Here is a 19506-nt window from a genome sequence, read left to right on the forward strand (position 1 = left end):
CCTTCCCACTAGCTGACATGTTTCTGGATCTGCTCCCAGAATTAGGTTGTTTTGTACTGTTTTTTAATTTTGCATTAATCTGTATCCTTCCCACTACTTCCTTCTCCACCTCCCACACCAAAGAAACCCTCCAAACCCTAAAAAAATTACATTTTGACTGCTGTTTTGTATTATCCATATTGTTTTTTTGAACAATTAGTAATAGTTCATGAAAGGTTCGGCTCTGTTAATATTTTAAAATGCGTATTTTAAGACATGTACAAATGGGAACCCCCTCTATTCTATACACAATCTTTAGCCAACTTGAGAATCTTATAAAACTTGATTGTAAGGAAACAAATTAGTCTAAACATCTAGTCTTTTCCTGTGACAAATTGTGGTAATTGGAACTGCCACTAATGATTTACTTTAAGTAAAATAACTTTAGAGACCATCGATGAAATTGGAGGTTTTATCAAGGTCTGATTTGAATTGTGCCCTTTTGTGTGGCTTTTTAAAAACAACAAAAAAACCCCCCCAAAAAACCACTTCTAGCCCTTCCAATACTATTTGTTTTCTTCTTACTGTATATTATGGATATTTGCCTGCTGTTCGAGGTTTACTCTTAATTTTCTCAACAGGTTTCAGTGAATTTTAAAACTTTGTGAAGGCTTCTTGACTTTAAAGCTTATTACCTTGAAGTTGATTATAGTCTTCTCCACACCTGGGGAAAGGATTATTAGTGACATTACTTCAAATGCAAAACCATGGTGTAAAGCAGTGCATCGCAAGTATTTTTGTGCATACACATCACCTGGGGATCTTGTTAAAATAGAGATTCTGATTTAGCAGTTTTGAATTGGGGCCCGGTATTTCTGCATTTTTAATAAACTTCAAGGTGTTGGCTCATGGACCACATTTTGAGTAGCAAAAATGTGTAAAATTTTAAACTACAAGGATGAATCTCAAAATAATTATAGTGAGTGATAGAAGCCAGACCCCCTTCCAAAAAAAGACTTTATACTGTATTATTTCTTTTTTATAAAACTCTAGAAAAAATACAAACCAGTCTTTAGTGACAGAATGCTGATCAGTGGTTATATATCAGTTATAGAAGGGCACAAGGAAACTTATGAGGGTGATATATTCGCTATCTTGATTGTGACGATGGCTTCATGGTTGCATACACCAGTCAAAATATGTTTGTACTATTTAAATTGTATGATTCATTGTATGTCAATTATACCTCAAAACTGTTTAAAAATGAGGAAGAATTAAAAATTGATTTTTTTAAAAAATGTCTAATGATACATATGTATGGCACTACAAGTAAATGTATAATATTCCCTGAGTTTAAGTTCATTTTTCTTGAGGTATATTTTACACACAATAAAATTTATCATTTTAAGTTTAGCATTTTTAGTTTTGGCAGTGATATACAATCTTGCAACTGCCACCACAATCAAGATACAGGATGTTTCCATCACCCCAAAAAGTTCTCTTGTGCCCTGGCCTGTTTCAAAACTAATGAATTCTCTTTAAAGTCCCTCAGTTTACCTTTGTAAATGCATGTCTCCTATCAAATTTGGAATCCTTATAATTATTGGGCTTGCTTGATTTATGAAAATTGTCAAGTTACTTAAATTGGCATTTCAAAAGAAACTCCACGATATACCATTTGATGAAATGCACTGGTATGTGGATAAGCCAGGACCAATTCCTAAGATACTTTTATAGTCCAGCTTTTCTCCACTCATAACTTTTGTGTATGTGCAAATCTTCTTGAGGTGCTATGCAAAGTAGTAATTTAATACCATAGTTGTTGAGCTGAACCAAAAAACCCATTGGAGGATAATATTGCAGAATATAATCAGATTTCAAAAATGCTATGTATTTGGTTAAGTCAAGTTTGTTTTATTTTTGAAGTATGTGGAGGGATCTTTTGAGAAATACCTGGAACGGTTGGGAGATCCCAAGGTAAGATGAAATATGGGGGTTTAATCTTTTCAGAGTTATTTGGAATAGTAACCTAAGTATTCATTCAGCTGTGTCACTTTAGCCAGACCCAAAATATTTTCTTAAGTAGCCAGCTGTGTTGAATCAAATAGTTCTTGCAAAAGTTTAGGGGCTGGCAACTGACCTATTTTATGTTGAATATTGAGAATATTGTGTTTACAATCTCATCATTCATAGAGTAATGAAAGAGTGTATACACACTGGGAACAGGACAAACCTAAGCCTTTTCACTTTAATGGGGGAGGAGGGTGGTAATGAGTGTTACTAAGAGGACATTATTATTTTTCTTATTAAACAATTCCCCTAATTTGTAATTATCCTCTTTTTATGTTGGAGTAAAATCCATAAACACATACGTTATTTAGAAATAATTTATGTGATAAAATTAATTCCGTAGTTTTAAATTTAAAACACATTTACTAAGTACCCTGCTACCTTTATATTCTTACACTAGTTCCATCTTTATTGTGCCTTTTAAATCTCTCATATTAACTGTCTTTATTACTTAATGACTAACTAAGAAGGGTTTTAAGTCCATTTTTTCAGGATAAATTTATGTTAATGAGTAACTATTACCATATTCCAAGCCTCAAAACAAATTATAGTGTGTTCTACAAATTCTTTGTCTAAAACAGTGCTAAGCAGTGCTTTAAAAAAAAAAAAAAAAATTGTTGAACTTGCAAAAACTAGCTACAGAATGTCTGGAAAAAAAACCAAAACTCTGTACACTATTTATGTTTAGGAAAGTGCTGGCCAGCTGGAAATAAGAGCTCTTTCTCTAATTTATAAGTAAGTCTTATCCCCTTTTCTTTAAGAAAGAGTGTGTATGCGTGTGTGTATGTAAGGTTTCTGTTAAAGTCCCTTCAGGATTGGGGAAATTTGAGATTTGAAGTATTGATATGTGGAAAGAAGTGGTCTAAGCAAAGTCAGTTTGGTGTAGTTTTTGGGTGGAGAACCTCATTACAGGTGCTCTCTTTGTGTTTGTTTGAATGGAAGAAGAAAGGACTTTAAGAACTGGTATTATCCTGTAGGAAATCAGAATATTTATCTTAGAATTTTTTGGTATTTAATTTTGTGTCTTTTGCGTTACATTCTCAGTGGGGCAGTATTGCTCCCAATATGGTAGAAATTGGGGGGGGTAGGGGTGCAAAATAAATCTTAGATGTTCAAATGATTTGTGGTCCTTCAAAGGGTCACAATACATAAATAGATATACAGTATGTATACAGATATACTACACATCAGTGGTATCAAAATTTCATGGGGAAATTAAGTCTAAAAAGGCTTCAGGGGAAAAATTGAGAAACACTGCTCTATTGCTTTGAAAGTTCTGTTTTGGTCTTTAAAACTACAAAAGTGGCATTTGTGAAAGCTGTAGGGTTTTGAAAAATAGTTATATAATGTATCAGAGGCTAGTAGAAATCTTCATTTGAGGAGTCTAATTTGTATAAGACAAATTTGGGAGAATCAGAACCTTCTTGTTAAGGGGACTTGTTCAAGTTAGTGTTTCACAGTTTGCTCATTTCTCACTAAATTCAAGAATTATAGAAGAGTCATTGGGCAAGTGGCTAATGAGTTGTCACTTTTAAATCATGAATCGGCTTTTAAATTGACCGGCTGTTTTTGCATGGCCCTCAAGCTAAGAATGTTATTTTAAAAAAAATTTAAATGATTAAAAAGTCAAAGTCGAAAGAAAATGCACGGCATGTGAACATTATATGAAATTCAAATTTCAGTGTTCATAAATAAAGCTTTATTGGAATACAGTGAAGCTCATTCCCTTACAAATCGTCTGTGGCTGCTTTCATGTGACAAAAGCGAAGTTGAATAAACCATATGGCCTGCAAAAGCTGAAATGTTTATTATCTGGTTTTTTACCAAAGAATTTGCCAACCCCTGCTTTAAATAAAGGAGAGCCCCCCCCCAAAATATACGTACAATTGGTAATTTGTCTTCTTTACCATACCTCCCCCCAAATTAAGAATCATTTCTTAAAAATTCTTAGGATTTTAGGGGTGGGTTAGCTGTCTACCTTGAATTAACATCATTTAGTCTCTGGATAGTTTAAAACCAAACATTAAGCCAAATATTTGTTGATTTTATATGAATAAGGTAGGCAGTTTAAAAATACAAGTACTTGTTTCTGTAACTATTTCTTACATACACAAAATTATCTCTTTTCACCCACCTTTGTTTTCTACCCATGTAGTCGGGATTTCATTCTTTATCGCTATCCTGGAAAGCCTCCAATTTATATCACAGATAATGGCTATGAAGACAAGGTAAGAAGATGAAAGAATGTTGACTAAAATAAAAAGTTGAGTGATGCTGCTGGCTTACTGGGATATTAAGAAATAATCCTTTTTTAAACTAATCAATGAAAAATAAGTTTAAATGACAAGATTCTGTCACTGGCCTTTTCCTCTCTGGTCAGTCATACTCTGTGTTACTAGCCACCCCTCTAAATAGATCTGATCTTGTTACTACTCTGTAATAGAAAAAAAATCACCCAAAACCCTAATTGGCTCCTCATTGACTAGAGGATAAGGTTCAGACTCTGAAGCTGTGCATTCAGTGTCCTAAAGGGTCCCAAATCTCCTTTGCAATTTCATTATCTTCCATCCTTCATATACCATGCTTTCAGATAGTTCAGCTTTCATACTTTCTGTTCTTCTGTACCTCAGATGTGAATTCCTTTGAAACTTTCCCAACTCCCCTGGGGTTATTTCTCCCCTTTGGGTTCCCCTTAGGTTTCCAAGTAATTATAGTATTTATCACCTTATATTTGTTTTCACATCTATTTCTCTCATTAGTGTGAACTTTCTTGAGGGCAGGGAGGATGTTCTGTTGCCTAGTAAAGTACTTAGGAAACGAGTTCCTACTATTTTTTTCTTAGTTGAGAACACTTAGCAGATAAATAAAATGTTTTTCAGCATACAGCTTTTTTCTCAAAGTTAAGAAAAGCCATTTATACTGATTATTTGATTGGAGAATGTAGACTATATAACGTTTGAGTTTTATAAGTCTTATTTTGCACCATGGAGCACAATTCAGGCAACGTTTTAATGATGGCGAGACAAGATTAGACACTGGGAGAACTTAGTGTTATAGGTGTAAGGAGAAATCACCCTTGGAGACCGATATGGAAAAGGAAAAAAAACCTTATTGCCGGCTGCCGGGACTGCACCAGAGTGCAGTGGCCAGCCGTTTTTACTTTCGGTTTTTAAAGCTGCAAGTGCGGTTGCCGGATCACCGCGCTGGGAGTTATTAGCCAATGCAAGCAAGCCAACAGTACATAAGCTAATTTTGCAGTTAGCATGGCTCCTCCCAGCCCCTCCCACATTTTCCTGCCCGGGTCTTTCCCGCCTGGGTTTATACAAAATAGAGGGGTTATTTTAAATGGCATTGGTACTACTCTCAGAAAAAGGCCATTACTTTATTCCCCACTGGTTTTAAGGGTATTTTTTAAGCGAATCTTTGCTTAAGGGTCAATATCTGATCCCCCATTTATGTGTTCCCCATCTTTTAGTGGGATTTGATCATATTGAGAACGGAGAACTAGTAATTTGACCTCTTGCATGCGGGACTGAATTAAATTGAGTTTGTTGAAAAGGCATGGTCCCAAGGTTATTAGCAAGAGGAAAATTATTAGTGGTCCCATAAGGCTAGAAATTAAAGTTGTTAGCCATGGAGAAAAGTTAAACCAGGATTCAAACCAGTTAGAGGACTGTTCTTGTTCTAAGTCTCGTTGCCTGATTCGTTCTTGTAACCTTTTCATGGAGTCTTCAATGACTCCAGTATGATCTGTATATACACAGCACTTTTCCTTTAATGCCAGAGTCCCCCTTGTTGTAGAAAGAGGAGGTCATGTCCTTACGGTTTAGGAGGACTACTTCAGAAAGGGAAGACAAGGAAGTTTGGAGGAGGGTTATAGAATTTTCGAGCTCATAATCATTAGTTTTTATATAAAGTCCTTGGTTTTGCACACCACCAAATGTAAGTTTGGGCTTTCATCCCCATGGGCAGAGTTTGTCTTTGGTGATTTCAGTCAGATTCAGAGACCTAACAGTTTGGTTCACAGGCCTAGCCTTATTGTTTCATTCCCCCCCGAGAGATTTTGTCCTCCTTATTCTTAAGGTAAAAGGGGCTGGAGGTCTCTTTCTTCTGAAACTACTTCGTGTGGACCATGGGCATAGTCCCTATCTGCATTTTGGAGGTATAAAATCTCTCATTGGCTGATCTAGTGATTTATAGGGACTTAGTTCCTCTCAGGAAAGGTTGGGTTGGAATCCTTGGGTTATCACCGTCTTGATGTGGAACTGTAAGCGTGGAAGATACGAGCTTTACAAACAGATTAAAAACACAGGGCTAGAATCGGATAACAGGTGTGTTAGTGTTTCCTTTTGAAAAATAATTTTTTCTCCAAGTTTTTCAAATTTATCAAAGGTATCTGACAAGACTAATTTATTTGCAAAATAAATTTAGTTTTTGGCCAGATTATTTGCATAAAGTGCAGCAAGAGTAATGGCTTATCTTATAAGCTCTTTATTTTTTTGAGTTGGCTTTGCTGGGACATTCATAAGGAATCTCAGATTAGACCTTTAATTGCCATTCGGGTCTTAGGAAGCCAAGCCAGGGAATTTGACTTACTCTCTGATTACCTGTGTGAGTTGGGTGAATTCCTCTCTTCTGGAAGTCCCCAAAATATCAAGGTTCTGGCCTGTCAGAAAGTTACATTCTTACATTCTTTACTTACTGGAAGACCAGGAATCTTGTAATTATGTAGACAAGGTATCAGGCCAGTCTCTCCAAGGGGCTTTTTATTGGCTCCATAAAAGGGTCAACCTTAATTCCTTAAGGCAGTCTGGTCATGTCTGAAGGTATGATATTCCAGTCAAAGCCTTGGTAAAATAACCAGTGTTTCCAATTGTGACGTGTTACAAAAAGAACAGATTCTTATTGAACTTATGCAAATAACTGTATTGCCGTAAAACAACTTGTGAATAATTTTTTTTAACGTTGGAGGGATCAAGTAGAGGGAAAGGTAAGTGTTTTAATTTTTGTTCATAAACATATACTTTAGCAAGCTGTTATACCTTAAAAGATTTTTTTAGATCTGGAAAACAAAACATTAAGAGTATCAGCAGTGTTTCAAAGTAAAGAAATTGTAAAAAAAAAAAAAAAAAACCCTATAATTCCTTTTAATTAGTCTACCAATTAACTTTTGTTGTTTTGACCTTCGTGAACAATTTCACAAACCCATCAGTTTCTTCATTAGAATTTTGGAACTTCAGTTTAAATCTATGAACTCAAAGTTTGTCGGAAACTGTACCTATCAGAGTTTTTTTCATGAAATATTTGAAGACATAACATTTTAAGATTATAATTAAACCAAGATTATGACCGGTAGCATTTATATCAAGACACAGATATTTAAGAACCTTACAAGATTTTGGAACACACATAACACCTTCAGTACTGACAATGCTTTCCCATACAGTATAATTTATTAAATAAGCCAATTAGCTCTGATACATCTTTTATATATCCTTTGAGAAGCTCCAGGGCCATTGGAATTCCTTAAAGTTATTTTTAACTTTCAGAATTTAGTGTTGGAAAGCTGTGTTAACTAACAGAAAAGCTTAAAACACTTAGTTGAATAAAATCACAAATTATTACAAAAAGTGAAACCAAAGTGACAAAGGGTTTTAAAGGCAGAGAGCACAAGAACTTATCATGATAAAACATGAAATAAGCTCTCTAGGCCAGTTATCTAAAAGACAAATAAAAACTTTTTACAATTTTGTATTAAGAGCAATCAAGTGTTTTTTTAGAAAATCTGGTTGTTCCTTCACAGGAGAGCAAGTTCTACCCCTGTATTAGAATACTTTTGACATTAATTTTTAGAAAAACTCACACATAATTTGTTTCTAAATCCAGTTAATTTTTTTTTTACTGTAAAACTCTTTTAACAACTTATCTACCTAAACCATTATCAAGACTTACTCAGACATTCTGTTTTTGTCCTATGCTTCCTATTTTTTAAATAGCCAGTCATTTTACTCTAGGACAAAAATACACTGTACCAGATGCTTTCTTACATAAAAATTATTTTTTTTCTCTCTAGCCCCTCCACCCATAACCATATCCCCACATCTATAGCCTTTTTAAAATTACCTCCTTTTTACATATTTGTTTCTTTATTATCAATGTTAAATTGGCCTAATTTGCCTAAAAATTATACATAGAGAAAGGTTTTTCTGGTTTTCAATTAAAAGCCTCTAGCAAAGACAAATATAATCTTGTTTGATTAGTAAACCCAGGCAAAGATGTACCCTGATAAAACCATTTTTATATATTCAGGCTAGTAAATGCGGGTCCATTTGTCAGAGCAGATTATACAAAGCCCAGTTTGAGTCTCAGCTATTTCTACCAAATAAGTATTTATGGTCTTTCCAGCCCCAAAACTTGGTTAACTAAGTAGTTCCAAAGGTCTCTAACAAAGGTTAAAGTTATGAGGCAGCAATCTTGAGTTTCCATGAGTTATAGAAAATAACTTCTATTATCTGTTATTAATATTATAGGAAAATTTTAAGAAGGAAACCAAATTTTACTTTTTGTACCAGTGCACTGTTAATATTACAACTAATTTTAATAAAAACTTATAAACAAATCTAATCTCAGTGAATTTTGATCACATAAGATTTTCATAAACTTTTTATTAGTTTTTATAAACCCTTTATTTTTAATTTAGACAGAAAAAAAATTTTTTTTAACAAAAAACATATTCCCTTTGTTTTTAATAATCTTTACCAAAACGTATCTTTATAAAAAATATTGTTAAAAAGTCTTTATACCTAGCAGTTTGAATTATGCATATTGACTATAATTGACTCATTAGCTCCAATTTTCCGGTAACCTGTGATGCAAACAATTTTGAATTGTTTTATATTAATATTTGTAGATAAAATACTGTTTCTAACTTCTGAAGAGACCTGTTTTTAATTTTAACAGATTCAAATATTTGGGGTTTTTTTGTATCATATAAAAACAAAACATTAAAATATAAACATAAACTTATTTTAAGATTTCAAATTCCTGAGAAGTAATTTAAAATTATGATTTTATTTATAAGCATTTAACCCATTTATATTTGTCTAATTTTTACATCAAGCTACACCTTTATTAATTAATATAGGTTTTGTTTACAATGTTAATGAGACAGATAAAATAGAAAACTTACTAGTTTAAAAAGGACAGTTGATTTTAAATTGCATTTCTGAAAAATGCCAAAGCTTATCTTTTTTATTTTTTTTAATTTTTTTTATTTTTTTTGTCGTTTTTTCCTGACCGGCACTCAGCCAGGGAGTGCACCGGTCAGTCCTATATAGGATCCGAACCCGCGGCGGGAGCGTCGCCGCGCTGCCAGCGCAGCACTCTACCAAGTGCGCCACGGGCTCGGCCCAAAAGCTTATCTTTTTTAGAGAAAGCAAGGTAACAAATTTACATTGCAAAGCAAAGTACATGGGACTTTTCAAGGAGACAAATTTACATTGCAAGGCAAGTATGCAAGCCTTTTCAAAGAAATGCAAAGAACGTTTTCTTCTCTAGCCAGATCAAATGGAGCAAATCTTCCCAAATATTTTGCTGTAATTTAGCTGGGCACTTGATTTGTTGCACCTTGGCATTGCCTTTTCCCAGTGATCTTAAGGCCAAAGGCACAATTTGGATCTTGTGACCCCTAAGTAGTAGCTTGAAAAGCAGGTAGAAATAGTTGCCATATATACAGACAAAACACTCACGCGTATGCACACACATACATCCCAAAGAGACGTCTCAACCAAATTAGTTGGTCTAAGTTGTAACTTGTCATACTCCACACCTAAGGTACCAATCAACGGCATGGAATGGAGGGCATCTGTGTTGTGCATGCCAACAGGATTGGAGGGCTTATTCAGATTGCTGGTACTCAACTAAATGTCTAACCAAGCAAACAGAAAAGAGAAACAGTGGGGTTATCCAGTTCAGCTTAGTCCCAATTGGTGGGGCCAATTTATTCCATTAACAGTAATTGATAAAAGCAGTTCTCCCCACTGTTTACAGCATAAAGAAGAAAAGTACCAACCAGATTTAAATCAGAAAAACAAAGCCTAGCCAGGAGCCCTCCAGGGTGCACTTAAACAGAAGTGGATACAATCCAGCCAAAGAGGGCTCAGAAAATCAGAGAAAGATAAACAGAGTACAAGCATTTCCTTATCAGAATTTAGGCCAGGGACTCCAGGAGAGATCTACCAGCAGCAGAGACATGGGAGCAAAATAGTCCCAGTGGCCACTTGCCTCTTGCAGTTGGGGTCCTCTCTGGTGCCCAAAGCTTTCCAATTTTTGCCAGTAATTAAATTAGGCTCTCAGATTCCAGTGTCATAGAAATGTATAACTAGCACAGTAAAGGTCAGAGACACAGGATGGCAGATACTTATGCTCACTATTACATTACATATGACCACAATTAAAGACATACAAGGCTACAAAACGTATATGCACACCCAGCAACACACAAAAGACAAAGACAAATGGCCACAACAAATTTCCAAACAATTCCAAACCAAAGGACCCGACGATGTCTTGTGGGAGTCCTGGACTTGGGAAGTAGTGCTGCATTCAGCCTTCCACAGAGTCCCTAAATCAGAGCTCTGATACCCAAATGCAAAATAAGACTCACAACAACATAAACTCACGAGGTTAATATAAAGACAAACACAAAGACAATACACAGGTTTGGCCACCAAGGGAGGCCACCAAGTGGACCACAGCAACGTCTCACTGGGTCCGGGGAAGAGGTGTTGTGACTGCGTCCAGTCTTGCCTGATTTCCCCACCAAAAGAGTCCACTCACCCAAATCTAGAGGCGCCAGGAAATCCTAAGCTGACCAGCAGAAGATCGTGTGCCTCTGTGGCTGAGGCACGTCTTCTCAGGAGTTCCCCCCTAGAGACTTCGAAGTGTGGGGAAAAATCCCAGCACTGTAGGTCAGTCCCCGAGGGGTGATAGTGATCCCAGACGAGCCCCCAAATGTTGTAGGCATCGGAAGAAATCACCCTTGGAGACTGATACGGAAAAGGAAAAAAAACTTTATTGCCAGCTGCCGGGACCGCACCAGCCAATTCAGAGTGTGGCCTCGAGCCGTTTTTTAGTTTCGGTTTTTAAAGCTGCAAGTGTGGCAACTAAGTCGCCTGATCACCACGCTAGGAGTTATTAGCCCGTGCAAGCAAGCCAACAGTACATACGCTAATTTTTCAGTTAGCATGGCTCCTCCCAGCCCCTCCCACTTTTTCCCACCCCGGTTTTTCTCGCCTGAGTTTATACAAAACAGAGAGGTTATTTTAAATGGCATTGGTCCTGCTCTCAGAAAAAGGACATTACTTGATTTTGTTTTTGTTTTTTTTGTCTTTCGCGACCGGCACTCAGCCAGAGTGCACGGGCCATTCCTATATAGGATCCGAACCCGCGGCGGGAGCGTCGCTGCGCTCCCAAGCGCCGCACTCTGCCGAGTGCGCCACGGGCTCGGCCAAAAGGACATTACTTGAGAACAGTTAGCAGATGAATAAAATGTTTTTCAGCATACAGCTTTTTTCTCAAAAAGTTAAGAAAAGCCTTTTATCCTGATTATTTGATTGGAGAATGTAGACTGTATAACGTTTGAGTTTTATAAGTCTTATTTTGCACCATGGAGCACAATTCAGGCAACGTTTTAATGATGAGACAAGATTAGACACTGGGAGAACTGTTAGGAGGCTGTTATAGTAATCTAGGCAAAACACCTGAACTAGGGAGGTGGCATTAGGACTAGAAAAGACTGAGTAGGAGGTACCTTAGAAGATAAATATAAACTGGGGCACATTAATTATTTTACCAATGGCCACCATCTAATTTGTTCATCAAATATTAAGCCCCTATGGTGTAACAAGAACTTTTCTGGGCTTTGGGGATACCAAAATGAATACCATAAAATCCTTGCCCTTCAAGGGCTTAAGGGGCTATGAAGAAAGACATGTAAATGCTTAATAACATGTAAAGACATGTAAATGCTTGGTAAGTTTTATAATAAAAGTATGTACAAAGAACATAAAAGAAAAAGCCTGCCTTTCTGCTTGAGAGGGTTTAGAAAGCTTCATGGTGGTAATGACATTTCATTTATTTAATCAAAAAATTAGTCCATCAAGTATGATGGGTAATCTATTTAGAGGAAACACTGTATGCAAAGATGGGGAAGCAAGAGACCCTTTGAGACGTAAGTAGTTGGGTGTGAGGAGGGCAATGCTGAAAAGATAGGCTAGAGTTACATGAGGGGTGGAGTAGGCCTTGCCAAAGATTTTGGCTTTTCATTGTACAGAATAGTAAAAAGCTTTTTCCAACATTTTGTTATGATGATCTTCAAACATGCAGAAAAATTAAAAGAATTTTACAGTGGATAGCCATATACCTACCCATCACCTAGAGTATGCTGTTAACATTTTAGTATTCTTGTTTTTTATCACATGTCCATCTCTATCCATTCGTCAGTCCATCTTTTTGATGTATTTCAAAGTAAATTTCAGATATCAGTACACTTGATCCTAAATACTAATTGAAAGTTTTTAGGTGAAGGTGTGACATGATTAAAATTTTTTGAGGAAGAGGATTGTTAGCTTTTGTGTACAGCGTTGCCTAAGATTTGGACGTTTATATCTTTACTGGGGTCTTTAAACCTTCAATTCAGTTTTTTCTCGCCAACATTTTACTCTGAAATTTTTCATACAGAGAGAAGTTGAAAGACTCAACATAGTGAACATCCATATACCCACCACTTTGTTCCTACAATTTGTACGGTTTCTTTCTTTGGTGGCTGGCGGGTATGGGGATCCGAACCCTTGATCTTGGTGTTATCAGCACTGTGCTCTAATCAAGTGAGCTAAACAGCCAGCCCTTACAGTTTCATTTTTAAATGAGTCATGTACATCTTACAGAGAGATATTATTGAGCTAATTAAGAGGAAATGTCACCCATTGGGAACCATACGAATACAAAAATATCATACCTTTTGAGTATGTACAACCAGAGAATATCATGTGTAAGGGTCATCCATGCCATCTATACAGAGATAATACTTACCAGCAATTGGGTATTTGCATGCACAGGATAGGGTGTATATATGTCTGATTTGGAAATTTATAAAGTGATTGTTCATATTGAAATTTAAGTATGGAAAAGCCGGTTGTCTTTGTTGTGTGACACTGTGTAAAATTTGGCTGTATCTCATTTCATGCTCCTAAGATTTATATTTGAATTGTTTGGGTTTTCAAAAAAGACTTCATTAAAAATAGTGAACATTATTAATAAGTCTTATAAAATGTATTTTAGAGCAAACTTTCAAAGAAATAAATGCCTAATGTTTACCTTGGTACCTTTCACCTGCTATGTTGACTTAACTCAGCATTCTACATAGTTATTTTCGACTTCTTAAATGTATTCAATGTCAAAATGAATGCTACTAGAAGTTAGCCATCTTCACTCTGCTCACTTGCTCTATCTAGAAAGAATAGAAATACATTAAAAATATTAAAAAACAAAATAAAACTTAAATCTGGAAATGTAGAATAAAAGTCAAGTCCTTGTTCATGTTCTTCAATCTCACGTACTTCAAAGTAACAAATATTAAGTATTGGTGGGTATCCTTTTTGCATTTTTTTTTTTAATGTAGATGAGCTTGTACTTATTATTCTGTTACTTGTTCTTTTTGGGTATTTATCCTCATCAGTAATATAGACTCACCGCATTTTTTCATTACTGCCATCACATCCCACCTGCCCACTCCCAAATAAACATATCACCATAACATACCAGGCTTTGAAGCAGTTATATAAACAAATTTCAATTATGTATGAGAGAACTACTATTTTATGTTGGGATACCACTGGGAACATAAAAGCCATCATGCCTTGTTTTGCCTCTTCTGGTGAAAATGGAACTTCTTGCCACTTGAATAGCAAGATTGTAAAGTCATTTCTATTTTCTTTCTATAAGAACTCTTATTTATTCATTAGTTCTGGTTAGCTGGGTTCCTTTAACTATTCCTTAACAATTGCCTCCAGTTATTAACCTTTCTTAGTTGTAGTTCCCAGTTCTTGTATCCCAAAGTACAAAGAGCTTCTCTGTTCAAAATCTGTTCACTGTTCTTTTGGGTTAACACACCCATTTTAAATGCAAATATCCCTTGTGGTAGCTGAAACTTATTCATAACTTAAACTTTAATGTGAGTTACTTTAGCTTGACGCTTGCCCCCAATACTTTGAAATGGATTATACTGACAGAGTTGGAATTGTGATTTCAAAAAAGAGACTAGGGAAGAATAATAGATCTGGGATTAGAGAACTTGATTATTGGTAGAAGTTAGCCTAGGGTAGTATAGGAAGGTAGAAAAAAGAGTGCTTAGGCTAATTTTCTGCCAAGGAAGCTTAGTGGCAACATAGCCTTCCATAGATCACAGAGTCATTTTTACCTCAGGTTGCTAATACCAGAGATAGCTTCAAAATGAAACAGCCTAATCATTAGGGATTATATCCCTTATACAAGACAGCTATTTTTGAACAAAAATTTGAAAAGGTTTTGAAGCAGTTATGTAAATAAATTTCATCACATGGAAAGATTTTATGAAAAAATTTTGGTTAGCAAGCATGACCTCTGAATTGTTTTGAAAAAAAATGAGAGATTGAAAGAGTCAACTAAGAAGTTAATCCCTCATTTGTAGTCATCTCAGTGCCTTAATTCACTGTGGAAGTCTCTAACAGTATTGTTCCTATGTAGTGTGTTGATATATTGCTATTCAGTATAGTGGATAACCTTTTGAAAAAATTGAATGAAGTCCCTCTCCTCCCTTAGTCCAAGTTTGGAGTATTTGGGTATTTGACCTAATTTCTCCAGTCATTCTTAGAAGTTAATCTGGGTCTTTTGACATCTGTTAGGCTCTCTGTTAGGTTCGGGAACTCAGTTTGTAAAAGTTCCCCATCTTTTGCAAATTCGTAATTCAGGACTTGTTTGGTATATTAAAGGAATATGATTAGGACTCACAGTGTAATCTTAGTAGTGATTTTAATTTTGGCATTTAAAAGTCATTGCCAAACTGAAGCAAAAATAGACAAATGGGACTCTACATCAGACTAAAAAGCACAGCAAGGGACACAAAGTGAAGAGACAACCTACAGAATGGGAGAAAATGTTTGTAAACTACACATCAGACAAGGGGCTAATATCTAGAATATATAAGGAGCTCAAAAAACTTAACAGCAAAAAATCCCTAATAACCCAATTAAAAAATGGGCAAAGGACCTGAATAGATATTTCTCAAAAGAAAACATACAGATGGCCAACAGGCGCATGAAAACATGCTCAACATCACTAAGCATCAGAGAAATGCAAATTAAAACCACAATGAGATGATATCTCACCCCAATTAGAATGGCTATTATTGACAAGACAGAAAATAACAAATGCTGTCAAGAATGTGGGGAAAAGGGAATTCTCTTACATTGTTGGTGGGAATGTGAATTGGTATAGCCATTGTGGAAAACAGTAAGGAGGTTCCTCAGAGAAATAAAAATAGATCTACCTTACGACCCAACTATCCCACTACTGGGTATAAAGGAAATGATACTAATATATCAAAAAGACACCTGCACTTCTACATTTATTGCAGTACTATTCATAATAGCTAAGAGGTGGAATCAACCTAAATTTTTGCCCATCAGTGGATGAATGCTAAAAAAAATTGTGGTATATATACACATGGAATACTATTCAGCTTTTTTTAAAAAAAAGATGAAATCCTATCATTTGCAGCAACATGGATGGAACTGGAAACCATCATGTTAAGTGAAGTAAGCCAGGCACGGAAAGACCATGCATGATCTCGCTCACATTGGAATATAAAAAAGAAAAAAGTGATACTCGTAGAAGTAGAGAGCAGAATAATGGTTACCAGAGGCAGGGAGGATGAGGGAGGGCAGGAGGGTAGGTAGGAGAAGTGGTGGACAAATGGGTACAAAACTATGCTATCTACCCTACGTGAATCATTGTGCAGTGTATGGATGTATTGAAACAATACACCGTGCCACACAAATATGTACAAGTAAATGTTAAAAGTCACTGCCAAGAAAATCTCTGAGGTACAGCTTGCATTTACTTAGATTTTTAAAAATCGCTTTTTAGGGAATAATGCATTTATCAAGTTTACCAATTGCTGATTACCAACTTAATTTCAAGTTAATTACACCTTAATTTTGTGGTTATAAAACATGTAACATGCACTTAATTGTTTTGTGTTTTTCTTCAGATTCTACTCTGCTCTTCAAGTAATGGTCATTATGATTCTGTATACTCAAAACAATTTCAGTCAAGTGCAGCTGTTTGTCAGGGTATGTGAAGACTATAAATATTTGGATGTGATTTCAGATGATTTGTTGTCAGTCTAAATTGAGGGACCCACACCATAAATAGCCCTTTTAAAAACCTTGTTGGTACCTGTTGAAGTTATATGCTGTGTTATGGCTGTTCTCACATTGTTACAAAAAAATCTTTTGACAGTTGGAGTTTTGGCTGTTTTTTCCTTCAGCTGTATTGTATGAAATTCTCTATAAAGATGTGTTTGTTGTCGATGAAGAGGAGTTGAAAACTGCTGTTGAATTGTTTCGAATTGGTTCCAAGAAGAACAGAAACAGTGCTGTGACTGGAAGTGAGGATGCCCATATTGATTACAAGAGTTCAACTCAGGATAGGTAATAAAGGGGATGTCAGCTACATGGTAATCATGTTTCATGTTTCTGTGCATCATCATTTGAAAGTGGAAGGGGCCTGGCAGGCTGAAGACTTAGATTATATATATACACATATATAAACATATTTGTTAAGGATGTGCATTTTTAACAGGGGAAAATAATTTTACCAGTTATGTTGTATTGTGAGATGCTCACTTTGGGGGTTCTGTTCAAATCACAATCCATCTTTCATTGTTAGAAGTGAGTTTAGAATTATCCAATCCTGTAATTCTCAAACTTTAGTTGTACAGATTGAGCATCCCTAATTTGAAAACCCAAAATTTGAAATGCTCCAAAATCAAACTTTTTGAGCACCAGCATGATGCTCAAAGGAAATGTTCGTTGGAGCATTTCAGATTTTCAGATTAGCGTTGCTTATCAGTTAAGTATCTATAAATATTCCAAAATCCAAAAAAAATCCAAAACACTTCTGGTTCCAAGCATTTTAGATAAGGAATACTCAGACCTGTATACGAATTACTATGAGTTCTTGTTAGAAAGGCAGATTCTTGGGCCTACCTTCACAAGGTTTGAGGTCAGGGTGGGGCCAGGAATCTGCTTTTTAAAGCAAGTACACCCAGGTATTCTGATGTAGGTAGGCCATGGGCCATACTTTGAGAGAAAAGTGTTTCTAAACCAGCACCATGATTTTATAGATGTTAACTGAGGTTGAGTGGTTACTTGACACACACATAAAATTAGTAGAAAATCTCTCAGCCCAAGGGGAGTTTTATGAACTTTTTAGTGTCTGCCTTTGGTCTGTACTAGGAGTGTAGATTGTGTGCCTCTGAGAAAGCAGCTGTTGTTAAACAGATCTAGTTGAAAACGTTGGGTTTGGAATGATAAAGTGGGTATTATATTCTTTCCTGATTCCTAGTTGTGTCTGGAAATTCAGATGGGTATGGTGCCAATCAGGTGTCACCTTGTGTTTTTGTCTTGCAGTTCTATTTCTTGGATGTTTATTTTATTTATTTTTTAAATTTATTAATATTACAATTTTTTTTTTTTTACATTCTAAAATGTTGCGGAGCAGTTGTGGGGGAAGGGGAGAAGGCAATAGGGTGGAAGGAGGAGGAAGGGGGCCGTGGTTGAGGTCTGTGGTACCCCTCTCATTCTGGGAGGGGAGACCAGGGGGCTTCCAGCAGTGGCTCTGTTGTTGCTGGCTGGATGCAGACATGGGGGGTGTGGTGGGCTTCCTGTGGCAGTTTGGTGGTCTTTGCAGGGCTGGTTGCGGGTGGGGGGGCGTGGCTGAGGCCCTTGGCCCCCCCCCACCCTGATTTCTTAGATGTTTAATGCTTGCAACTTTTTTTTTAGAAGAGGATTTTTAAAAGCTTATTTGGGTCTTGAGGTAGCAACCATATATTAGGGTAAAAATTGCTTTTGTTCTTCACTGATTACTTAGGACTTCAGGCTTATGGAAATTGTAGTAGTAGGAAGGCAAGGTGTATTAGTTACCTATTGCTGTGTAACAGCATTACCACAAACTTGGCAGCTTAAAACAACACACTTATCTCACAATTTATGTGGGTTAAGAATCTGGGCATGGCTTAGCTGGATCTTCTGCTGAGTCTCACAAGGCTGTAATGAGAGTGTTGGCCAGGACTAAATTCTTATCTGGAGTTTTGATTGGGGAAAAGACCCACTTCCCCACTCATGGTTCTTGGCAGCATTCAGTTCCTTTCATGTATAGTACTGAGAGCTTCATTATTTTTGCTAGCACCCAGAGGTAACCCTTAGCTCCTTGCCACATTGGGTTGGTGAAAATGGCAGCTTGTTTTTTTACAGGCAGCAGAGGGGAGAGAGACCAGCAAGACGGATGCTACATTCTTACATAATCACACATGTCCTGTCTGTTGGTTAGAAGCAAACTCAAGGAGAGGGGAATCACACAAGGGTTTGAATACCAGGGTGGGGGGTGGAGATCATAGGGATGATCTTGGGTGTGTTCTTACAGTAGGTATGAAATGTAGGAGGTAACCTGCTAAGTATAGTGTATCATATACTTACAAAAAGGAAGCATAAGTGCAAATGTTCGGATGAAAAGTATTTGCTTCATTTTTAGAACTGTGCTACTTTACCACTAGGTGGTAGTATAGTCATTAGATTTAAGTAACTACATTTATATAAAGCTCTTTGCTTTAAATCTTTTCAATTAGCACCGAAGAGTGGGGTACCTGCTACAGTGTTGAAAATATCCCAGAGGGCCACAGTCAAGGAACAGAAGAAGCAAAGGTTTGATATCTTCTGAGGCAAAGAATTTTCATACTCTTGGCTTGTGGCATCATAACTTAAACTAGTTAAGCTTATATGGTCCATTCTAGTTATATGGGGAGGGAGAGGAGTTGGTCACGTTTTCCTTTGTGGAAGTCTTACCTATCTGAAAATGTGAAATGTGTGCTTAATTTTCTCTGAGTTCTTATTTGTATGTAATTTTAGATTTTTCAAAACAAATTCAGAGCACTTGAGAAATTTCAGAAGCTGTTTTCAAGTTAAATATTACCAACCTAATATTTAGTTGGTAATCAACCATTTGATGCTAAGGTTGCCTTTTTCCATTAAAGACTGTAATGCCTATTCCTATTCTGTTCAAAGAAACTGGGTGATAATCCTGGTCTATTAAAGTTGGAGAAACAGGAGCAATTTTACTATCTGCATAGGCCTAAAATCA

The 19506-nt window shown here is 36.3% G+C and overlaps 1 protein-coding gene across 1 annotated transcript in view; it reads left to right on the plus strand.

Moving 5' to 3' along the window:
- The window catches only part of ALG13 (ALG13 UDP-N-acetylglucosaminyltransferase subunit), an 86605-nt gene that overhangs the window by 23572 nt on the left and 43527 nt on the right, over positions 1 to 19506 (plus strand). Inside the window, 6 exon segments of the mRNA XM_063083506.1 lie at positions 1906 to 1956; positions 2738 to 2784; positions 4205 to 4277; positions 16358 to 16439; positions 16637 to 16799; positions 18995 to 19070. Of these exon segments, the coding sequence (XP_062939576.1) occupies positions 1906 to 1956; positions 2738 to 2784; positions 4205 to 4277; positions 16358 to 16439; positions 16637 to 16799; positions 18995 to 19070 (492 nt within the window).

The sequence above is a fragment of the Cynocephalus volans genome, chromosome X, assembly GCF_027409185.1.
Source record: "Cynocephalus volans isolate mCynVol1 chromosome X, mCynVol1.pri, whole genome shotgun sequence".
Lineage (NCBI taxonomy): Eukaryota > Metazoa > Chordata > Mammalia > Dermoptera > Cynocephalidae > Cynocephalus > Cynocephalus volans.